Source organism: Elephas maximus, chromosome 3, assembly GCF_024166365.1.
Source record: "Elephas maximus indicus isolate mEleMax1 chromosome 3, mEleMax1 primary haplotype, whole genome shotgun sequence".
Lineage (NCBI taxonomy): Eukaryota > Metazoa > Chordata > Mammalia > Proboscidea > Elephantidae > Elephas > Elephas maximus.
The window spans coordinates 116,610,148-116,634,688 of record NC_064821.1 but is presented as its reverse complement, the minus strand read 5'-3'; the positions used below and the strand labels follow the sequence as shown (position 1 = coordinate 116,634,688).

The 24,541-nt window shown below is 35.1% G+C and overlaps 2 protein-coding genes across 6 annotated transcripts in view; one reads left to right on the top strand and one right to left on the bottom strand.

Annotated features, from left to right (window-relative positions):
* Nucleotides 1-18,080, top strand: part of ANKRD13C (ankyrin repeat domain 13C) — a 90,495-nt gene extending 72,415 nt beyond the window's left edge. Inside the window, exons 10-13 of the mRNA XM_049879557.1 lie at nucleotides 332-411; nucleotides 1,852-1,950; nucleotides 5,099-5,199; nucleotides 13,527-18,080. Of these exons, the coding sequence (XP_049735514.1) occupies nucleotides 332-411; nucleotides 1,852-1,950; nucleotides 5,099-5,199; nucleotides 13,527-13,657 (411 nt within the window). The 3' untranslated portion in view covers nucleotides 13,658-18,080. The remainder of the gene's footprint in view (nucleotides 1-331; nucleotides 412-1,851; nucleotides 1,951-5,098; nucleotides 5,200-13,526) is intronic.
* A 1,629-nt stretch (nucleotides 18,081-19,709) lies between these two features.
* Nucleotides 19,710-24,541, bottom strand: part of SRSF11 (serine and arginine rich splicing factor 11) — a 47,885-nt gene continuing 43,053 nt past the window's right edge. For 3 of the 5 annotated variants that reach the window (XM_049879559.1, XM_049879558.1, XM_049879561.1), the window contains 3 exons: nucleotides 22,212-22,307; nucleotides 21,688-21,820; nucleotides 19,710-21,583 (listed from right to left, as the gene is read on the bottom strand). In XM_049879559.1, coding sequence (XP_049735516.1) covers nucleotides 21,389-21,583; nucleotides 21,688-21,820; nucleotides 22,212-22,307 — 424 coding nt within the window. In that variant the 3' untranslated portion in view covers nucleotides 19,710-21,388. The remainder of the gene's footprint in view (nucleotides 21,584-21,687; nucleotides 21,821-22,211; nucleotides 22,308-24,541) is intronic. The other 2 variants (XM_049879560.1, XM_049879562.1) reach the window with 1 other exon arrangement.

Genomic DNA, 24,541 nt, shown 5'->3' with positions numbered 1-24,541 from the left:
AACTGAGTCACAAACTCCTGAAGTCAGAGTTAGTTTTAATACTCCCCCGTGGCTCCCATGTCTGGCATTTAGTATGATGTGAAGAACATTTTAGATAATTGATATATTGAATGAGTGGATTACTTTGGTACTTGTCTTCTTATTTGGAATTTAGAAAAAAATTGACAAAAAATGTTACTGGTATTGCTAAAATTACCAAGGAACTGTTCTGCAAGGAACCTCTTAAAGTATGATATAGAGGCAATTAAGTAGATTGGTAGTTTAAATAGTTTTTTAAAAATATTTTTAAAGATGTGACATTTTTCTCTTCTTGATTTTGGTTTTTTGGCAGCCGGTTCGAAGGCAGTCCCTTACCCCTCCTCCTCAGAACACTATTACATGGGAAGAATATATATCTGCTGAAAATGGAAAGTAAGTGTTTGTTTATATACAGTTTGTTCTTTTACAAAGAATGATTTGTAAACATTTATATATGAATCCTTAGGTGTAGTAAGTATTTTTAAGAGAAAATTATTAGTATATTTTTGGCTGGAGCAATTTTTTTAAAGAACATTTCAAAATATGGATTAAGCATGATGAAGAAGAGGAACCCCAAATTATATATACTTTTTGAGTAAGGCTATAGAGCCTTCTTTTACATTCCTCCTGCCAATTTACACACAGCAAAAACCTATAGGATATTGTTCTCAGTGAGTATATATATGCGTATATATATGAAAAACCCACTGTTGTCAGGTTGGTTCCAACTCATAGCCACCCCATAGGATTCCCAAGGCTGTAAATCCTTATGGAAGCAGACTGCCACATCTTTCTTCTGTGTAGCTGCTGGTGGTTTTGAACTGCTGACCTTTTGGTTAGCAGCTGAGCACCTTAATCACTGTGTCACCAGGGCTTCTAAGGAAATAGAATATGGAGAATTACGCAGTACAGTCGCTTCTTTGTAAGCTTCCATTTATGATGAACTTTTGTATCCTGTGATTATTCTGAGTCTTTAATTGGTATATAAGGCCATTCACTATTTGTCTCCTCTTTGCCTTTCAAAGTTTCTATCCTGTCATTATCTTTGCTTCAGCCTCTGCCACACCCCTTCTCACCATCCTACCTCAGAACTTTTGTTTAATGTTACATTACTAATACTTAGTGGAGTGCCTAGCACATAGTTCACGTTCAGTAGATATTGAATAAAGGGTCAACAAATGAATGAGTGGATAAATGATTTAGTTTGAATGAATGAGTGAATAAAATGCTCTGGTCAACATGTCAAGGGAAGTATAGACTTTGTCAAAAACATTATTTCCTTCTGGTGCGGAATAAAATATTAATGAACCCCCATTTTAGGAAGTTGTCATGATTTTTTTATTTTTGAAAGGTTCGTTATATTTTTCTAACTTCTCCAAAAATCTTTTCGTGTTAATATTCTGCAATTAACATGATTGGAATTTATGTCTGATTCTTTCTTTTCATAACGCTTCTTATTGATTAGTGCTGAGATTGTAGTAAAGGAGTTTGAATTGAATAAGTGATTTTAAAGATATACAATGATGTTTTTAACATTTATATTTCTAGCAACTTGCTTTGTTCCTAAAAATAGTGATAATTATAATTATATTCAGTGTGAAAGTAGTTGAGTTCTAAAAATTTTTTTTTTCTGAATCTTTACACTTTCTGTTTTCTTATTTTTGTTACTTTTGTCTTATTTTTCATACATGTCTAATTCCTTAGCATAATTTTATTTCTATACACAGAATAAGAAATACTGGAATATTAATAACTGGAAAATGATAGATTCTTCTTTAGGAAGGTGATAGCATGTGAAAAACTTGCTAACTTTTCCTTTTTTTCCCATTTTAGAGCTCCTCACCTGGGTAGAGAACTAGTGTGTAAAGAGAGTAAGAAAACATTTAAAGCGACAATAGCCATGAGCCAGGAATTTCCCTTAGGAATTGAGTCGTAAGTTTGTAATTATTTATACATGTTTATGAAAGAAGCTACTAAACTTACAGGCTAATAATGTTTTCAGATGAGGGGTGCATATGAGGCTTTTGAAATGTGAGGGCAAATAATCATTCCTTTTGATAGTCTGTACACCCTTCTAGACATTTTCTGATTCACAAAACTGTTACTATTTTTACCAGCTAAATTTTTGAATAGTTTTTTTTTTTATTATAAAGTAATACATGGATACATGTCTGTTGTGAAAAAGAAGTCTAACAGTGTAGAAGTTTACAAATTAAAAGTGACAGTTTTTTTTTTTTTTTCCACTGCTTAATAGTTAATAACAGTTTGGTGTACTTATGTCTAGATTTTTATCTGTGCTTTTATAGTTTTTATAAAAATGAGGAAATAATCTGTTTTATTCTGTGAGTTCCTTTTTTTCCTCTTAAACATTTTTATCGGAGTTCTTACCATAATGACATTTTTATCTTTATTTTTCTTTTTTCTTTGATATTTCATAGTATGGATATATTATAATTTCTTTTATTGTTTCCCTACTGATAACCATTTTGGTTTTACAGTTTGTCATGCTTATAAACAATACTACAGTGAACATATTGAATATATCCTGTCAAATCTGTACTTACCAGATGTTTCTTTTTCTAAAGCTTAAATTTGGAATGATGTTTAGAATGAGTAGTATGTAGCTGGTACTGACTCTGATTTGAAGTCCCAGAGTATTTTCTCTCTCTGTATTCTTCCTCTTCCAATATGGCATAATACTTTAAAAAAAAAAAAAATTCCAACGAAGAGAGCAGGACCTATATTTTTTAAGTCCACACATGGAGCTGAGCACTATCCCTCACCTCTGCTCTGTACCCAAGCTTTAGAAAAGTAGATAGAATGCCCCGTGCAGTCACAAACTATAGCTCAAAGAGGGAGATGGATAGGTCTCAGGAAATGTGGACAGAGAGTGAGCCATACATACAGTCTGTCACAATTCATTATATCTAGCACCCCATTGACTCAAAGATGTATCCGTTTTATATTCTACTGTGAAAGAAGAATTCAGCTAATTATATAAGGTGTCATCAATTTTAGCAGTTATCCCATTTCAGAGATGTTATATGTGAAAAAATGGATATCTTAGAATTGATAAAATGTGGCAATTATAATCATTCTCTCTGAAAAAAAAACGTAATTAAAGGAAACATAGCATGTGAAAGCGAGACAAAGAACTCATTTTAAAATAAAACATAGGCAGAAAAGAAAGGAAAATTCCCCTGTAAATGTTATAGAAAACCATGAAAAAAACGTGAAATCAGTAAACTCAAATATTTTAAGATGAACTGAAAAAACTGCAGAATGAAATGAAAAGGAGATTGCAAAAGTAAGGAGATAAATTGAGTATAAGCAGAATTATTACAAAACAAATACATTTGAAATGACAATGAACAGAAGAGATGTGGCTGAAAATTAAATTTTGACAGATCGTAGTGAAGGCAGAACAAAAAGAGATTTTATAAAAGAATTAGCAGTAATAGATATAGAGGACAAAGATAGCTCAAATTGAGGATCACTGGTGTCCTGAACTAGAAAGGCTCCAAAATGTTAACCAAAATAGTTTTCATAATATCATAAAAGAAAATTTCTCTGTAATGAGAACTAGATCTGTAGGACAACATTAGTTTCTAAGAAAAACTGATACAGAATGATCAGGTATAAGAATTATCTTGGTTAACTTACTAGGCAGAACAAAACAAACGCCAAGCATGTTGCCGTCGCTTTGATTCTGACCCATAGCAACCCCAGAGGACAGAATAGAACTGCCCCATAGGGTTGCCAAGGAGCAGCTGGTGGATTTGAACTGCCTACCTTTTGGTTAGCAGCCATATCACTTAACCACCATCCCACCAGTGAATAAGGAGGACCGAGGAAGAATTGAGGCCTTTGAATTATGGTGTTAGTGAAGAATATTGACTATACCGTGGATTGCCAAAAGAATGAACAAATCTATCTTGGAAGAAGTACAGCCAGAATGCTCCTTAAAAGCAAGGATGGTGAGACTATGTCTCACCTACTTTGGACATGTTATCAGGAGGGACCAATCCCTGGAGAAGGACATCATGCTTGGTAAAGTAGAGAGTCAGTGAAAAAGAGTAAGACCCTCAATGAGATGGGTTGACACAGTGGCTACAACAATGGGCTCAAGCACAATGATTGTGAGGATGGTGAAGGACCAGACAGTGTTTTGTTCTGTTGTACATAGAGTCGCTATGAGTCAGAATTGACTCAACAGCACCTAACAGCAACAACAACAAATTGCTAGACTTCAGCTGTTAATGAGAATATCTAAAGGCGTTCATGTAGAAAAGGCAGATTGGTTGCCAGAGGGATAATCAGTCTGCCTGTACATTTTTTCACATTCTTGACACTTCTGAGGCAAACAAAGTGTGAGCTGATAGGATGTCTAGCTAAGATGGCATCAAGGCAACTGAAGATAGACACACAAGAATTTAAGAAATATAGCTGCCATTGGCCTTTCTTGTAAGAAAATTAAAATTACTTGAAAATGAAATCTGTCTAATCACAAAGATTAGAAAAGTTGTTTAATGACTAGTGTGAAATTAAATGCTAAAAAAAAAAAAAGGAGGTATGAAATTATAACTTGGTAAGTTTGGAGGGAAATATAGTATAACCTGAAATTTTATGTCAGCCAAATTTCCCTATAAGTATAAAGACAAGAAACACTTGTCAAATGTGTAAGAATTTAAGGATTGCTGAGCACATCAGAACCCTTCACAAATAAAGAAATTGACAATGAAATCCAGCCAACTAAATGATTAGTCCAATTAAAGAAAGCAGGAATGTGTATACTTTAGTAAGAAGACAGGCATAAGCACTGAGTCTATTTAAATACAGAACTAAAACAAAAGACTGGAAATTATGGCTGCAAAATTAAATATAAAAGTTATAAACCTCAACATAGAGGAATAATAAAACAACAACAACAAAATCAGAGGAGGAGGAAGGAAGTGTGTCATTTCCTCATCCTCAGTAGCTAAAAGTCTATAATATTGTCTGAAGTTTGAAATGTAGTTAAAAAATAAGGACACAAAGAAATCAATTTAAACCATGAAAATGTTTTTCTTCCATTTTTCAGATTGTTGAATGTTTTAGAAGTAATAGCTCCCTTCAAGCACTTTAACAAGCTTAGAGAATTTGTTCAGATGAAGCTTCCTCCAGGCTTTCCTGTAAAACTAGGTAAGAGAAGAATTTAGATGTATATTTAGTCACTTTGAAATATGGAGCTGTTTATTGTTTAATAAGAAATATGCTTTGAAGGAAAATAGATTTCCTAGTTGCTTACATTTTCATAAAGTTTTTCTGTAATTATATGCGTTAGTACTCTTGTTAAATATATAAGTTGCCTTGTCAGAGTACTGAGGAGCCCTGGTGGTGCAGTCGCTAAAGCACTTGGCTGCTAATCAGAATGTCGGTGGTTCCAACCCACCAACTATTCCGAGGGAGAAAAACGTGGCAGTCTGCTTCTGTCAAGACTTACAGCCTTGGAAACCCTATGGGGCAGTTCTACTCTGTCTTAGACAGTCGCTATGAGTTGAGATTGACTGGACGGCAGTGGGTTTGGGTTTGGTTTATGGGAGTACTAGTTGTACTTGATTTTAATTAAACGTAAGGAATATGAAAATATCTAACACAAGAGAGTGTGGGTGAACTAATGATGTACCATGGTAATGTTTTTAAGGTGAACTAGGGAGATTAGAATTTAGCCATAATTTTCAGAAATCTCTTGAGTTTCTGAATAATAAGAATGTTTCTGGAACCTACCATCATTATGCATGGATAAAGGAATGTCTGTTTATTTTATTTTTCAGTCTTAAGTGTTTAAACTTAAATTTCATTTTAAACAATGTTCTTTAGAAACAGTAAACTGTCATTTTTTGCACATATTTATCTTTCTAATTTGTATTAGAGAACTGGGAACAAGAGAATATTAAAAGGTGTTTTGGTTGTTTAGGCTTAGATTTAGCAGTAAGATAAGCTTCAGGACAGTCCGTAAACAGTATTCATCCATCCTGATATTCATCCAGTGTCTTAGTTATCTAGTGCTGCTATTAATAGACAAACCACAGGTTAGTGGCTTTAATGAACAGGAATTTATTTTCTCACAGTTTAGGAGGCTAGAAGTCTGACTTCAGGATGCTAGCTCTAGAGGAAGACTCTCTCTGTCGGCTCTGGTGGAAGGTCCTTGTTCCTTCGTTCCTTGGTGATCTTCATGTGGCTTGACATCTTTCTTCCCCCATCTCTTCTTGCTCATTTTATCTGCTCTTTTATATCTCAAAAGAGATTGATTTAAGACACACCTGACACTAATACTCTTTCATTAACATAACAAAGAAAACCTTATTCCGAGATGGGATTATAACCACAGGCATAGTAGTATTTACAGCATGTGTTTTTGGGAGAACACAATCCATAACATCCGCCTAGTATTTTATCAGTGCTTGTTATGTGCTTTCTATGTGCTAGATGTTCTTATAGGGACTGGAGACTGAGCAAAAGCCCCTGCCCTCGTGGCATTTACATTCTAGTGGGGGAGATAAATAAATATGTAGTAATAGTGTAGGGTATCTCGTAAGTCAGTCTCTTTCGAGATATAAAAGAGCAGATTAAGCAGGTAAGCAGGCAAACACAGAAAGAGGTGAAAGTACGTGCCATGTGATTGCCAAAGAAGGAAAGCTGAAAAAAGACAAGGACCTTCCCTCAAAGTGGACAGAGAGAGAGAATGTTCCCCTAGAGCCGGCACTCTGAATTTGGACATCTAGACTCCTGTGAGAAAATAAATTTCTGTTCGTTAAAGCCACCCACTTGTGGTATTTGTTATAGCAGCACTAGATAACTAACAGAGCAATGTATCAAAATTTGTGAAATATAGCTAAATAAAGCAGTGCCAAGAGGAAAATTTATAGCACTTAAATGCATCTCCATCAATAAAAGAAGAATAATCTCAAATCAAGAACCTAGAAAAAGGAGCAAAATAAACCTAAACCAAGTAGAAGGAAGGAAGTAAATAGAAATTAATGAAACTGAAATCAGAAAAAGCATGAAGTCAGTGAAATGAAGAGCTAGTTCTTTGAATAAATCAGTAAAATTGACAAACTTCTAGTAAGACTGATGAAAAAAGAGGGAAAACAAAGATTACCAATATAAGGAATGAAACAAGATAACAACACAGACCCTGCCAACATCAACAGGATAATTAGAGAATACCATAAACATTTCTACACACATAAATTTGATGACTTAGACAAAATGCACCATTTCCTTGAAAGACACAAACTACTACAACTCCCTCAATATGATATAATTTGAATAGTACTAGAGTGATTAAGAAATTGAATTTATAAGTTAAAAACTCTCCAAAAAGAAATCTCTGCCCAGATAGTTTCACTGGAGAATTCTACTAAATGTTTAAATTTATACACTCTTTTAGAAAATGAAAGAGGGGAGGGAACACTTCCTGATTTATTTTGTGAAGCTAGTGTTATCCTGATAGCAAAACCAGTCAAAAAACAGCACCAAAAATGAAAACTTCAGACCAATAACCCTCATGAATATAAATGAAGAGTCCTTAAAAAAGTAATAGCGCGTAGAAACCAGCAAGGTATACAAAGAATTAACACACCATTATAAAGGAGGCTTATTCCAGGGACGTAAGTTTGGTTCATTGTTTGAAAATCAGTGTGATACATCATTATTAACAGACTACAGAAGAAAAATCACATGATTATGTCAGGCAAAGCAGGAAAAGCATTTGACAAAATTCAACATCCCTTTATAATAAAAGTCTCAGAAACTTAGGAATGGAGGGGAACTTTCTCATTTTGATAAAGAGCACCTGTAAATACATATTTAATGGTGAAAGACTAAATGCTTACCTCTAAGAGTGAGAACAAAGCAAGGGTGTCAGCTCTCAGCATTCTTACTCAATACAGCTTTAGAAGTTCTAGCCAGTGCATTAAGGCAAGAAAAGGAAATAAAAGGTATGCAGATCAGAAAGGAAGAAATAAAACTTCACAGTTTGCAGATGATATGTCTCTAGGTAGAAAATCCTAAATATGCTACAAAAAACAAAACAAAACAAAACAAAAAACTCCTAGACACTAAAAAGTGAGTTTAGCAAGGTCAGAGGATACAAATTAAATACAAAAATCAATTGTATTTTTATATACTATTATTGAACATGTAGACACCAAAATTAAAATTACCATTTATAATTGTTCACAAAAAAAAAGAAAATACGTAGGTGTAAGTCTAACAAAACATGTGCCGGGCTTGTATGCCAAAAACCACACAACACATAAAAGAAATCAGAGAAGATCTAAACAAATAGAAACACCATGTTCATGAATTGGAAGACTCAACATAATAAAAATGTCAGTTATCTACAGATTGATACATGGGTTTAACATACTTCTTACCAAAATCCCAGCAAGATTGTTTTGTAGATACAGACAGGATTAAAATTTATATTGAAAAGAAAATAGAATAGCTAAAATAATTTTGAAAAAAAGAATAAAGTGGGAAGAATCATTGTACTTGATTTCAGGATTTATTATATAGCTACTATAATCAAGACTGTGTGGTATTAACAAGAAGGATAGACATATAAATCAATGTAACAGAACAGAGACCCCAGAAGTAAACCTACACAAATATGTCTAGCTGATTCTAGACAAAGGTGCAAAAGTCATTCAGTGATAGGCTTTTCAAGAAATGATGCTAGAATAGTTGGTGAAAAAAAAATGAAACTTGATCTAAACCTTACTACTTTATAAAAACATTAACATAAGATGGATCATGAACTCAGATATAAAATATGAAACTATAAAACTATTAGGAAGAAAATAGGGGAAAATCTTTGGGATTATATAAAGAGTTCTTAGATTTCACACCAAAAGGATTATCCATAAAAGGAAAAATCAATAAATTGCACTTCTGCAAAATTAAAAACACTTTGCTCTGTGGAAAGACCTCAGAAAATGAAAACTTAATCTGCACAAAGAGAGAAAATATTTTCAGACCATATCTGAAGAAGGTCAAGTATCTAGAATATATAAAGAACTCTCAAAATTCAAGAGTAACTAAATAAGCTGTTTAGAAAATGGGCAAAAGACAAAGACAAAATTACACTAAAGAAGATATTGTTGTTGTTAGGTGCCATCAAGTCTGTTCCAATTCATAGTGAACAAAACACCTCCTGGTTCTGCACCATCCTCACAACCGTTGCTATGTTTGAGCCCATTGTTAGAGCCACTGTCTGTCCATCTCGTTGAGGGTCTTCTTTTTCGATGACCCTCTATAATAACCAAGCATGGTGCCCTTCTCCAGGGACTAGTACCTTCTGATAACATGTCCAAAGTATATGAGACGAAGCCTTGCCATCCTTACTTCCAAGGAACACTCTGGCTGTACTTCTTCCAAGACAGATTTGTTCATTCTTATGGAAGTCCATGGTATATTCAGTAGTCTTCACCAAAACCGTAATTCAGAGGCATCAATTCTTCTTCTGTCTCCGTATTCATTGTCCAGCTTTCCCATGCATATGAGGTGATTGAAAATACCATGGCTTGGGTCAGGTGCACCTTAGTCCTCAAAGTGATATCTTTTGCTTTTTAACACTTTAAAGAGGTCTTTTGCAGCAGATTTGCCCAATGCAATATGTCATTTGATTTCTTGACTGCCGTTTCCATGGGCATTGACTGTGGATCCAAGTAAAATGATATCCTTGACAACTTCAATGTTTTCTTCATTTGTCATGATGCTGCTTATTGACCCAGTTATGGGGATTTTTGTTTTCTTCATGTTGAGGTGCAGTCCATACAGAAGGCTGCCCTTTTCTGAATCTGGCTTGAATTTCTGACAATTCCCTATTGATGTACTGTTGTGGTCATTTTTGAATTATCTTCACCTTTCTGGGGAATGGGCACAAATATGGATCTCTTAGTCAATTGGCTAGTAGCTACCTTCCAAATTTCTTGACAGAGACCACTGAGCACCTCCAGCACTACATCCATTTATTAAAACATCTCAGTTGGTTTTCCATCAACTCTTGGAGCCTTGTTTTTCACCAATGCCTTCTGTGAAGCTTGGACTTCTTCCTTCAGTACCATATGATTCTTAATCATATGCTGCCTCCTGAAATGGTTGAATGTCACTCAATTCTTTTTGGTACAGTGACTCTGTATATTCCTTCCATCTTCTTTTGATGCTTCCTGTGTCGTTCAATATTTTGTCAATCGTTCAAAATTGTAACTCAAGGCTTGAATTTTTTCTTCAGTTCTCTCAGCTTGAGAAATGGCGAGTGTGTTCTTCCTTTTGGTTTTGTAATTCCATGTCTTTGCACATTTAATTATAATATTTAAGTTTATCTTCTCAAGCCGCCCTGTGAAGTCTTTTGTTCAGCTCTTTTACTTCATCATTTCTTCTGTTTGCTTTAGCTACTCTGTGTTCCAGAGTCAGTGTCAGAGTCTCTTCTGACATCCATTTTGGTCTTTTCTTTTTTCTTGTCTTTTTAATGACTCTTGCTTTCTTCATGTATGATGCCCTTGATGTCACCCACAACTTGTCTTTGATAGATATACGGAGGATATACGGATGGCAAATAAGCCCTTGAAAAATGTTCGGTATTTTTAACCATTATGGAAATGCAAATTAAAACCACCGGACATCCCTGGACACCTACCAGAATGACTAAAATAAAAGTGACAACACCAAATGTTGGTGAGGTTGTGGAGAAACTGAATCGTTTGTATATTGCTGGTGTAATGTAAAATGGTACAGCAAGTCTGGAAAAGTTTGGCAGTTTCTTAAAAACTAAACATGCAGCTATGTATGATCAAGCAATTGTACTCTTAGGTGTGTATCCCAGAAAAAGGAAATTATATGTTCAACAAAAACCTGTATACAAATATTCATTTTATAGCAGCTTTATTTGTAATAGCCCCAAACTGAAAACAACTCAGGTGTCTTTCAACAGGTGAGTGGTTAAACAAATAGTTGCACATTCATGCCATGGAATACTAATTAGCAATAAAGAGGAGTGAACTATTGATACATGTAACAACCTGGATGAATCTCCAGAGAATTATTCTGAGTGAGGAAAAATCTCAAAGGTTATATTTTGTATGATTGCTTTTATATGAAATTCTTGTAATGACAAAGCTGTAGAAATGGAGGACAGATTAGTGGTCGCCGTTTTATTTGCAAGATGTTACCATTGGGGGACACTGTTGGTAAAAGGTACAAGGGATCTCTCATTTCTTACAACTGCATGTGAATCTACAATTACCTCAAAGTAAAAATTTTGCTCATCTCCACAGCCCATTGCAGATTCTCTTTATCTCTTCCTGCTCTTACTAAGTTTATTATTGATATTCATAACGTGTCTTTGTGGCACAGTGGTTAAGAACTTAACTGCTAACTGAACTTGTTGGCTTAAACTCAACTGCTAACTGAAAGAAAGGTTGGTTTGAACTCACCCATCCGCTCTGTGGGAGAAAGACTTGGTGGTGATCTGCTCCTGTAAAGATTACAGCTAAGAAAACCCTGTGGCTTAGTTCTACTCTGTCGCATAGGGTTGCTATGAGTCAGAAATCAATTCAGTGGTGCCTAGCAAAAACAACAAACATACTGGGCACTTTTCTGTCTTTATCTTACTTAATCTCTTCAAGATTTGACCTCTTTTGTGGGGCGGGGGGGGGGGATTCATTGTCTCAATGAGTGATAGCAATTTTTCTTCAGATTTTCTCGGACATCTCTGATAGTGTTCTTTCTTGGTTTTGTTTTCTTTCTGGCTGGTCCTCCTGGAGCACATCTTCCCTTCCACACTTATCACTCTATTTTATAGTCTCATTACAGCTGATAAAACTTAAGTTAAATATGTCACGCCTCTGCTCAAAATCCTCCATTGGCTTTCTGTCTCATCCAGAGTAAAAGCCAAAGTCTTTTTTTTGACCCAACCCCACGTGATCTGGCTGCCTCTGATATTTGCTCATCTTCCACTCATTCAGGTGCAGCCACACTAGCCTCCTGCCTTTTCTCAGGACAAATCAAACCCTCTTTAAGGCATTTGTGTTTGCTATTCCCTTTGAATTATCTTCTTCTAGATAACTGCATGATTTGCTCTTATGTCAGGTCTTGGCTGAAAGGTCACTTCATTCAGGGTTTCCTTTGACCATCGTTTTCAGTAACTCAATGCAACTCCCTGTTCCCCCAGCATACTGTACTTTTCTCTGTATGCTTTCACCATGATATTATACTTACTTATTGCCTGTCTCCCCCAACCAGAATGTAATTTCCATAAATGCATGAAGTTTTTCTCTTGTTTGCTGATGCATATCCATTGCTCAGAACGGGAATCAATACACTTTTTCTGAAAGGCCAGATAGTAAAATATTTTGCATGAGGCCTCTGTCACAAGTCCTCATCACTTCTGTTGGAGAGTGAAAATAGCCATAGATAAGAAGTAAATTGGGTATGGCTGTGTTCCAACAAAACTTATTTATGGACACTAAGGTTTGAATTTCATGTAATTTTCACATTACAAAGTATTATTCTTTGGCTCTTTTCCGAACCATTTAAAAAATGTGAAATCCATTCTTAGATCAGGGTCCTTACAAAAACAGGCCAGGCAGTAAGCCATAGTTTGGTGACCCTGGATTAGAAGAGCATCTGCACATAGTAGGCACAAATAAATGATTCTTACCCCAGAAATAACTGGGGATTCTGCAATTTTTATGTTTACTTCGGTTTGAGTCTAAGTTTTTCTTTTTTTTTAAACAGGAAAATATTGCTTTCTGAAATAAAAACTAGGATTGTAACAGAAAATAGACTTAACTTATTCTGTGTGTTTATCCTAGGCAGGTACTCAGCTTTCATAGAATCATCTTAGCTTTAAGGGAGCTTCAGATTTTATTTTACAGATGAAGTCTGTGAGGCCCACCGAGGTAAAATGACTGGTAGGAATTAGCACTCAGGTGCATAGTGTATGAGCCTGCGGTGGGGTGGCATTACTCCAATTCTGAGGAGACTGTTTTTATCCTACTTATTTAAGGGATGGATTGTTTTTAGTGTTGTTTTAAAATAAAAAAGGTTTACCGTATTTCATTTGGATTAATTAGAATGAAAATAGAGCTTGGCTGAGAGTCAAAATAACCTGTGCACTATAGTGTGAAGAAAAGATGTCAGAATGTAGAAAGTGCAAAAAGAGCTGCTCTCCTGCCACCCAAGAAAAAGACTGTGGAATCTGACATTATACTTTTAAAATTAAAAAGAAATGGAATTGTGAGCTTTTGATGTCATTCTTGATGCCTAGGTCTTTCCCTCCTCATCTGCAACCAAACCCTCACTTGAAACACACATATTCAGTATTAGACATATATTACGGTTGGTCTGGTATTTGAGTAATGCCTTGTTATATTTCAAGTAGTATGGACATATAGTAAAAATCTATAAATAGACCCACATTTGATTTTACAGTGTTATCAATGATTGTTCTCTCTCTGTAGATATACCTGTGTTTCCCACAATCACAGCCACTGTGACTTTTCAGGAGTTTCGTTACGATGAATTTGATGGCTCCATCTTCACCGTACCTGATGACTACAAGGAAGATCCGAGCCGCTTTCCCGATCTTTAACTGACCTGGAAAATGATATCTCTTACCAATGAAAGCAAGAGAATACAGAGAACCCAGAACTGGATCCAAATAGAAGGGATAAATGGTTTCAGCAAAGAAAAGGGAATTACACATTGAATTGATACATCAGTTATATAATATAATGAAATGGGCATCTAATAAGAATTTCAGCATTTCTTGATGTGCCATTTTCAGTCTTTTTAAAAATATATGTATTGTAAGTATAATAGTTTGACACCTTAATGACCCTAATACCTTCTCATGTAAAACAGCTATGAGTGCTGTGATTTGTTTTTAAAAATTTTTACACTTCTTGTCGAAATATATATGCATATAAATATATATATATATCTATATAAAAAACACTCCTGGACCATTAACATAAATTAAATGTCTTAAGAGATATGAAGTCTTTTTAAACTTGTCATCTTATATTCAAGGTGACATTTATAAATATTCCTTCAAGCTTTGTTTTCATAAAATATAAACTATGTAACATTATGTATAGTTCAGTAATTTGAATGTTCAATATAATGAACTAGAAGGAATGCAGTTTTCTGTAGATGAATGAACCAAATGGTAACCATTAAACAATTGCATTTATACGTTGCAATACATTTCAGAAGGAGTGTTCACTCTGCAGGGAATAAGGTACCTCCTTTAGCACCTTAGTGCAATTCATTGTGGTGCTATTTGTTTTTACCTGAATTCTTTATTCAGTGGAAAATGTTTGTTACTAATCTTCCTTTCATAGAACCTCTCTCTCTCTTTTTTTTAATTTCTGAGTTTAAAAGTCCTTGTTATATGTTCATAAGGTATGGTTAGCATGCTTAAAAATATTTATCATCCAAATCATAGCACTTTAAAAAAAATTCCAAATTTTTTAACTTGCTTCTTAGTAAGTGCACATCAGTCTTATTTTGTATATAGTGGACTGTCAATGGGTTGGTGTCAATTAAAAAAAAAAAAACACATATTTTGGACATCCCTACATATTTAATGCTTTCAAAATAAGGTAAAAAACATTTTATATGCTAACAGAATGTATTTGTTACAAGTTAAATTCCAGAAACCTACATAAGAGTGACAATTCCTATTGTTTATTTTTTTAAGTCACAGGGAAATATTAATTTTAATTGTCTCCAAATGTTATAATCATGCATTACTAATTTTGCACTTAAAATATTTCATGTTTATTCCAGTATGGTTTGAAGGTCCAATAATGAAAATAAATTAGGGAGAATAATGTTTAACAGTCATTAAGTGTCACGTTGTATTAAAGAGTTTAGTTAATTTTTAAAAAATGTATCCTGATGAGTTGTCAGAATGCATCTATCAAATTTTTTAGAGTGACCAGCAGTTTAAATGGTTCCCAGGATTTTAGAGAATTTGAAATGGGTTTAGAGACCTTTATAGTATCTTTAAATATAACAATTTAATAATAGACGTCTTTAAAGTTGCATAATCCATGCTGATGCATGCTACATTATATATGTTGATATTTTATCAAATACATTTTATAATGAAGAAAAATAATCATAGTTAACAATTCAGAGACCTAAATTTGAGGAAAAGTTGGTAAACTCAGACTAGCTTTTATTGCATAGAAAGTTGGTCCCTATTATTTTGGGAATAGTTGTTAGATCAAGTGAGTTGGAGACTGAATTATCTTTTCAGGGGTTCTATGAAGTTTGAGACACTGAAAGCCTGATCGCTGTTGCCCTTAGGCTCCCTCTGTGGTAACAGAGGACTAAATCTCCGGACTATACTGCAGATTTTTTCGTAAGTGCTGACACCCAGAGGAGAAAAAACACGGTTAATTGCACCTGAGATTTATTGACTTTGCTGTGATACCCCGGAGGTAGGAAGACTACTGACAACTTCTGCACTTGGATTTTATTTTTCATACCTTTTCTTTCTAAACGAACCTTAGGAAGAGATTACCCATTCCAAAATGTTTTTTCTCTGGTCACAAAGGACAAACAAATGTCAGTATCTCTTATTATGGTGACTATAAGGAGATAATGCAAATAAACTTTTCACATCATTAGATATTTCAAAATGTGCCTTTTAATCCAGTTAGTGAATGAAGCTCTGTCTTGTGTTTCAAATGAGCAGATGGGATGACCATGCATTTTGGTAATCTTACATGAAACGCTAGATTTTGTAGTGTAGATCATTCTTCCGTTTGTGATTGAAAAAACTAAGTTGGGGGAATCATAAGATCATTTAGTGGCCATTTAGAAATGCTGAATATTCCTGCTGCCAGTATGGGATCAAAAAGATATTCCTGTCTTCAAGAACACTGTTCTGTAGACAGAAGTTGCCTCTGTCTGTAGACATTCATATACAGGAATTGTCAAACTTGATAAAAGGGAAGCATAAAGCAGATGCCCCAATTATTGTGAATGTAAGTAATATGATGGTCTGGAAATTGACATAGACTTCAGCCCTGGTGCTGTACAGGTTAAGTGCTACGGCTACTAACCAAAGGGTCGGCAGTTTGAATCTGCCAGGGGCTCCTTAGAAACTCTATGGGGAGCAATTCTACTCTGTCCTGTAGGGTTGCTATGAGTTGGAATCGACTCGACAGCACTGGGTTTGGTTTTGGTTTTGGTTATATCCCTGATAGCTGACAGAAGGTGAAAAAGTAGCTTTCCCATCCGGCTTCAAACTGGTTATTGAATCCCACTCATGCAATTAAAAGTGAGTTTTTGTAATGGTACTCATATAATTTATTATTCACACCTCGTGGGAAAGTGGTGGATGACTGTTTATAAGGCCTGCTCTCTAGTTTTGCTAATTCTGTAGCAAAGATGGAAGGAAACCCGGTGCCATAGTGGTTAAGTGCTACAGCTGCTAACCAAGAGGTCGGCAGTTCAAATCCGCCAGATGCTCCTTGGAAACTCTGTGGGGCAGTTCTGCTCTGCCCTATAGGGTTGCTATGAGTTGGAATTGACTCGATGGCAGTGGGTTTGGTTTGGGTTTTATAATAAAGACCCTGTTTTGAGGTAATGAAAGTAATGGAGTAAATTCTGTCAGTAAATACAGTAAATGCTTCCCTCTGCTCAGAGCTAGTGGGTAGTACAAATATGCTTGGCTGTTAGCTGAAAGATTGGAGGTTTGAGTTCACCCAGAGGTGGCTTGGAAGAAAGGCTGGTGATCTAGTTTCAAAAAATCAGTCACTGAAAACCCTGTGGAGTGCAGTTCTCTGCACACATGGGGTCATCATGAGTCAAAACTGACCTGACGGCAAGTAACAACCAGTGATAAGCAAGCTTTAAAAGTTGTTACAGCTTTATAAATTTTTTAGCCACATTGGCCCCTAGGGTACATAGAATTACATATTTCATTTTTGCCATGGCTGCCAAAAATATTGAAGCAAATTGTTTAGTTTTCAAGAAAGGTACTTATCAGTCAGTGCTGGTTCTGATCATGGTTTGCAGATGAAAGAAAATTACTTTAAAATAGGAACTATTAAAAAACCAACGAACCAACCCACCAATTTTACCTGTACCTGCCGTAATTAGAGTTCTTGGTCACTAAGGGGGAATGACAACTAGGTGGGCTGTTTTAAAGGGAAATAATTAATGCAGGTGGTGCAGGAGTTTTGGGATGCAGAATGTTGGCGAAACCATTTTGTGGCTTATCTGCTGGCTCACCTCATTGGGATGAGAAAGCAGCTGGGCCTGCAACATTCCACCTTCCCCTGGAACCTCCTTCAGCTTCTCAGACTTCTAGGCTGCCTATTGAAGGATTCCCTGGCCAAAAAGCTTAAAAAGCATCAAGACCTGACCCAGGTTTCAGTCCATCCTTGTGGGCTCCAGCTCGTGCTGTGGTTCCAGGTAACTGTTCTCTCCCACCAGTCATACATCTTCCCTTCCCGACTGCCTGTGGACTTCAAGTTCCAGCTTCAGATGCAGACTGTTTAACCAGCTCCTACAGTTGTTAATATCAAATCTCTTTACCAGTCTCTCCTAGTGATTCTGCTGCTGCGATGAAACCTGACTGAACAAATTTTGCAGAAAGAAAAACGTTCTCACTGTACATGTTTGTCTACCACAACTTGGCATTTAAGCAAACCTAAGTTTGTGAGCTTGTTCACAGTGAATGAAAAGGTTTTACATTTAGTGTATCATTAAAATTAACATGTTTCTGCAGAAAGCACATCTGATTTACTCAGGATACTAGGCAGAAATATTCTTTAAAAATTACATCTTGGGGTAACTGAACAATAATATTAAACATCCTTTGGAACATTCCATTTGTGGCCATCCAAAGATCTTAAATATCTCACGCACAAAAACTTTTAGCTAAGTAGCTTTTAAAAAAAATAAAAGGCATCATGATACTATAAATTTTAGCGGCTCTGCACTGGGAAAATGATTTTTGAAAAGGAATTGTTTCACTTTTGTTATTTTTGTGAGGACACTACTGGTTATTTTAAAAGGTTTGGTTAATTAGTTCATATCCATTCTCTGTGAATTGTCTTAGATTATTAGTAATTATGTTCAAAGAAACACCCTAATATATTCTTAAGTATATTCCCAGTGGTAAAAAATAGCCATGGTCAACATCTAAGTTAGTCTGCTAAGTAACATCTAAGTAAATTTTACATATACTTACTGTGACATAACAAAATGTAAATGCGAATAAAAATGAGAATACCAGAGTACACATTCACAACTTCAGAATTAGCTCTATTTAGAAAATCGTTAACTATGTCTACTAATAAAGCCTTAATAGTAAGACATATTCTGGATGCTCTTCAAGTATCAGTAACCACAGTGTCACATCCACATTTAAGTAAAAAACTACATATACTTGATTAGAGAAATATTTTAAGTAGGGTAGGGATAAAATACATTAGCTAGATTTGGGAGAGACTAAGGAACAGGAATTTCAATTCCAGTTTAAAAGATAAACGTATCAATCTTCAAAGACAGACGAGGAAGGGGCCCTAAACACTTCTGGTGCCCAACTGAGGAAAGTGATATTGCGTGATATTATGTGGGCTATATGTTGCCCACATGACCCAGTTGTTAAGGAGCAACATCAGGTTAAAATCAGTTTTTACCTTTCTAATGGAAGACTAGTTTCTCTTCCTCCAAGTGCTTACTTCTCCATGTTTCTACCTCCATATAATTACTAGTAGGAAACTTATTACCAAAAACAGTCTTCACAAAAATGGAAAGGACAACATAGCCTTCTCAAAGCTTAATACGCACACAATTTCCCTTAGTGCTTTTAACATTACCCCAACAAATTGTTTTAAAAAGCCCCACAATCCAATAATAGCTACCATTTATTGATTCAGGCATCGTTACATTTTTTTTTTCCCTAACTAGCAAATTGCAAAGTAGGTATCACATTTTGCAGACAGGAAACTGAAGAAACACGTCTCTCAGCTCTAAAAACCCAAACTTAACTTCCAGTTTAAAAAGGCTTGTTACCTGGCCACTACCTCTCGTTCATTCCTGAAGCATTTAAGCAAATAAATAGGGCAAACGTTTTTCTAACAAAACCACTTTTATTTTTATTTTTACTACCAAATACAGAACAAAACTCATTGTGGAGGCAGTTAACTTGATTTCAGCTGGTTACTCTGTATGTGTTAAAAGCTTGTGTCCCAACGCAGCCCTACCTTTGTGCAGAAAATGTTCACTGAAAATACCCAAAGTATAGATTCCCTTCACTGCAGCATTTTAAGTCAGTGGACTATTTTACAACCAGTTTTTCAATTCTTTTTAAAAAGTATATTTGTAGTCAGAGGTTACAAGTGAGAGAACAGACTAATAATAGGTTTAACCACATGAAATTGCCAATATATTCGATTTTGACTTACAAAAATGGCAATCTTGTATGGTCCAACCTTTTATCTACTAAAAAAGCTTAAGTTCAAATAAATGTCATTTGTGTTCAACTTCGTTTTTACAATGCAGTGATTATTAGGACTATTAACTTCTTATACTATATAGACAAAATTCCTTTTGATAAAATCTCTAAAAAGTTACTATAAACTGTAAAAACACTGTTACTTTTGTATACGGCGTTTCAGTTTTAAAAGTTAAAAAAAAAAAAAAAACTGTACTCAAACCTGGATAAAAGCTGCAAGTTCCAAGTCTTATTTTCTCTTAATCCCAAGTATCCAAACACTACTCATTTCATAAATGAATAAATATACTATTTAGTACTTTACAGTAGATATATACCATTGACAGCTTTGATACTATTCCAGAAAAAGCATTTATATTTTGATGAAAATATAAACTTACTAGATATAGGTGGGGTATTTCATTTATCCTAAAGTTTATCACTTTATTCAACCCCATTCCCACACCCGAAATATAAAATTGCACTAAAAGAAAAATTAGAAATGAAATCAACTTTGACAATTTTGATGGCAACTCATCACTACAGTGATGGATTTCATCTTGCTACCGTATTTAAACGTAGATAGAACGGGGAAAGAAAAATGAGGTAAATGCCATACATTCAATAGCGTAAATAAATACAAGTAGTTTTACAGAAACATGAACATAAGTTTAAGGGTTTTATTATCAAAGTCTTGTAAAACAATTTCAGAAACTGTACATCAAGATGGCACAGACCGTAGCCTACTTTTGTTTTCACTGCACAAAAGTGAAGCTTGAAACTCCTGTAACTAAGAAAACAGTTGCCTACTTTGCATATAACATGGAATCACTGTGCATTAAGATTACTACTGCAGTAACACAAATTTATTGGTTTTATACAACTTGAGATCAAATAAAAAGTACATTATCAAGTCGATTTGTCTTATTTTAAAAGCATATGAAGGTCAATTTAAAATGCACTACCGCTTTTTTCTAACACTGAGCTTAAAACAAATGAATAAAAGTGGAAAACTGAAAATCAGGACAAGATATAACTTTCTTTTGCAGAGGGATTAAGGAGAGGCAGGCAGCTTTCACTGATGTTGATGTGGAATAAGTCATTGCAGGAAAAAGAAAATCCCAAACATTTTATGGAAAAGCATACAATGCTTATTTCAAAATATGCTGCTACTCAGCTCACTGCCAAAAACATTTTGTTTGAAATCTTGTGTTTCTGTAATTAAAGTCTAATTAGCCATCAAAAATGGTTAGTGCATTTATAACCTTTCGAAGTTAAACAAAAGCCACAAAAATTCAGCCACAAGGCTTAAAAGGATTATCTATTTCAAATGTTCATTTTCAGATATAACTATAAGAATGTTAATTTGTCATGTCAACAAACAAGACCATAAATAGATCCATCATGTTGAAGGATTTTAATGACATTTAGGATATTCCTGCCACAATTAACATGCAATCAGTGCATTCCCTACATGGCTCTATTACGGCAATGAATCAAGTTCTAAAAATACTATAAGTGAACTTACTTAATAAAGAAGATCATACAACATAAACAATCCATGCCTGCTGTAGATGCATGCAGCTTTTCATTTTTGTTATGAAGCAGCACCAGAATAGTAAGACTGCTTATTTACTCAATCAGATTTCACCATGACAAGAACTGGTTACCCATGTACCATTTTCTAAAAGCTTTTGATGTGAATAACTAAGTATCAGTATCAGGAGCTTTATATAACCATTTATAACTCAGAGCTGTATACATCTAGATTTGAGATGAAGAAATACAGCATTAAGAAATCACACAAAGGAATGACACCGATGCATGTATACAGTTGGATTCCTGTAGAGGTGATACTCAGTCACTCATATCCATGTCTTCTTCATGATGATCATCCCCGTTCACTTTGGATTCTCTTAATGCATCACCAGTTCCCTTTTCCACAGAACACTCCTTTGTTTTAGGGGAACCTGGTTCTGTTGGCTTTTCTTCTTTTTTCTCTTTCTCGCTGTCATACCCCTGTTCCTCTTCATCGTAATCTCGTGTAACCTGCTTTGCCAAGGAGAATAAACAACGTAAACTTCTTCAAAGAAAAATGACTTCTTATAAGTACCAACTCACCCAAAATACCAAAATAAGTTAGTTTGTAAACATACTTTTACATCTTTATCACTCTCTGATTTTCTTTCCCGATCTTTTTCCTTATCTTTACTCTTCTTCTTCTTGCTTGTTGATCGTTCTCTTTCATCTCTACTTCTCTCTTTGTCTTTCTTCTTCTCCTTTTTATGTCTAGGAGGACAATAAAATGTGCTCAAAAAAGACGCTTTAAAGAAATTTCTCAAGAGGTTTCATTCTGAAGTGTAGAAATAAGTTTTGACTTGTTTAGATGGAGAGCTTGCCCCAAGTTCACATACTATAAGCAGGACAGCAAAGATTAAATCTCAAAACAATGGACAATAAAGGTACAAGCTGTGCTTGAGAAATACAGGCAAGATCCTAACTTGGGTAATCCTAAAACAGTTTTTATTAACAATGTCTCAAATCGTAAAGGTAATGTGTTAATATACTCTTAAGCACTTTTATTCCTGAAAAGGAAGACAAAGTATAGAGCAGTATTTAAAATATAAACCCACAACTTCTGAAAAACGAAAGGACAGATCTGAACGGTTAATGTTCTTACCTCCTAGGTGATGGTGAGCGAGACAACTTTCTTTTAGGAGACCTGGGCTTCTTAGGAGACCTTGTTCCACTCCGGCTTCTTCTTCGTCTTCTTTCTCTAGAACCACAAAGGAGCAAACTGGGCTTTAAAATACAGCATCATCTCAAATATGCAGATACATGGTAACATGGTAAAGAAGCACCACGTGGAACTCCCACAACATTCTGATAATGAAAGACCTGTTCTCACAATATTGCTCTGAGCTAAGAATCAAATGTATAATGAAGAAACAACTGGAAATCGCTAGCATAGTGTGCCTTTCCTTTATTGCCCTAAAAAAAAAAAAAAAAAAAAAACCTGGCAATTTTTCTTAAAGACATTATGATGACATCAGGACATCAGAATCAAGACATTAGAAATACTAAGCTTGAGAGCAAACTGATTAACAAAAGCGCTCTCTAATGCAAGAGGAAAAAACAGCTTGAAGTATATTATTTAAGAAGCTGGTTTTAGATTTAAACATTTAGTGGCCAGAACAGATACAGGATAATTCAGTAATTCTCTGACATGGAAGGCATTTATTAGTAAGATATCCAGAAATAACTTCTTGATCATTAGGCAAAATACAGAGAATGAGTGTTAGTGTTAAGGTAGAAATGAAACAGATTCCCTATATTCTAGCAAATACCTGCCCCTCAATCATGCTGTGAGCAATTTTTAGTTTTAAGAGATACAAGCCTCTCCTCTATCTTTAAGTTATGCATCTTTTTGTTTTGTTTTGTATCCTGCTTTGTCACTTATTCTCAAAAGTTCTTAAGGACCTGCAAAATGACCACTATGATTTAGGTGCAAATGAATCAAATAAATAAAACCCTAAACACATATGCACATGTACTTTCAGTTGTCCAGTTTCCAAATGAAGCTTTTTTCTACCCCTGCATCTGTCTGACCTCCTCTCCTGGAAATCTCAGCACAGCAACACTCTTCATCAAATTTTATGTTTGTCAAGACTGTATTTTATACTTTTTGCTACAGTTTTGTGTGACTAATGCTGCAAATTCCCTAGATGCAAAGATGTTTTATACTCCACTTCTATACCCCTCCAAAGAGTGTATCACAACTGCAAACACACAGTAGTTATTCAACAAAAACCCAGAGAACATGCCTTAATTTTGAATGAGCCAATAATCCAGCAGGTGCATGTGCTCATAAATAGGTACTTTAAAGCAACAAGCATGAAAATGACTCCAGTTTTTAATGTTAGGAAAATATCTGTCACATTTCCATCTTTCATGCCCTTTTGCCATCTATCCCTCAGACCAAGTTTGGTATTCTGTTCAGTATGTATACCTGGATTCACTTTATTTCTTAAACGCTTACTTAAAACTTTTCTCCTGGTGATCTTCCCACCCCCAACTCCTTTAACGTATGGTACAATTCATGCATTATATAATTCACCCATTTCAGTGGTACACTTCAAGGGCTTTTAGTATACTCTGGTTGTGCAAACATCACCACAACCAACTTTAGAACAATTTCATCACTCCCCCAAAAAACCCTGTGCACTTTAGCTTTCACCCTCCAATCCCTCCACCCTCCCACCCCTCACACATACCCCAGCCCCAGGCAACCAGCTAATCTACTTTCTAGTCTACAGATTTGCTTATTCTGGACATTTCCTATAAATGGAATCACAGAATACCATCTTCTTTCAGTCAGTATGTTTTCAACGTTCACTCATGTAGTAGCATATGTCAGTACTTCATTATATTGCCAAATACTACTACCTTGCATTTTATTTATCCATGTATCAGCTGATGGAAATCTGGGTTGTTTTTGACTTTTTGGCTATTCAGAACATTGCTGCTACTGACACTTGTATACAAGTTTTTGTGTGGACATGTTTTAATTTTTCTTGGGCATTTACCTATAAGCGACATTGCCGGGTCAAATAGTAACTCAGTTTAATTTTTTGAGGAACTGCCAGACTTTTCAAAAGTGGCTACACCATTTTACATTTCCATCAGCAGTATAGGAGGATTCTAACTTCTCCACATACTCAATTAAGACTTACTATGTATCTGAATTCCTTGTGGGCATGAAATGGTCTCTCATATTGGTTTTGATTTGCATTTCCTTGACGACAAATGATGCTGAGTATCTTTTCATGTGCTTTTTTGCGATTTGCATAGCTGTAGTGAAATGTCTATTCAGACCCTTTGCCCATTTTTTAATTGGGTTGTCTTTTTATTATTGTAAGAGTTCTTTATATATTTCTGTTCCTTATTAGACATATGATTTACAAGTATTTTCTATTGCTCTGTGTCTTTTCAATTTCTGGCTAACAGCCT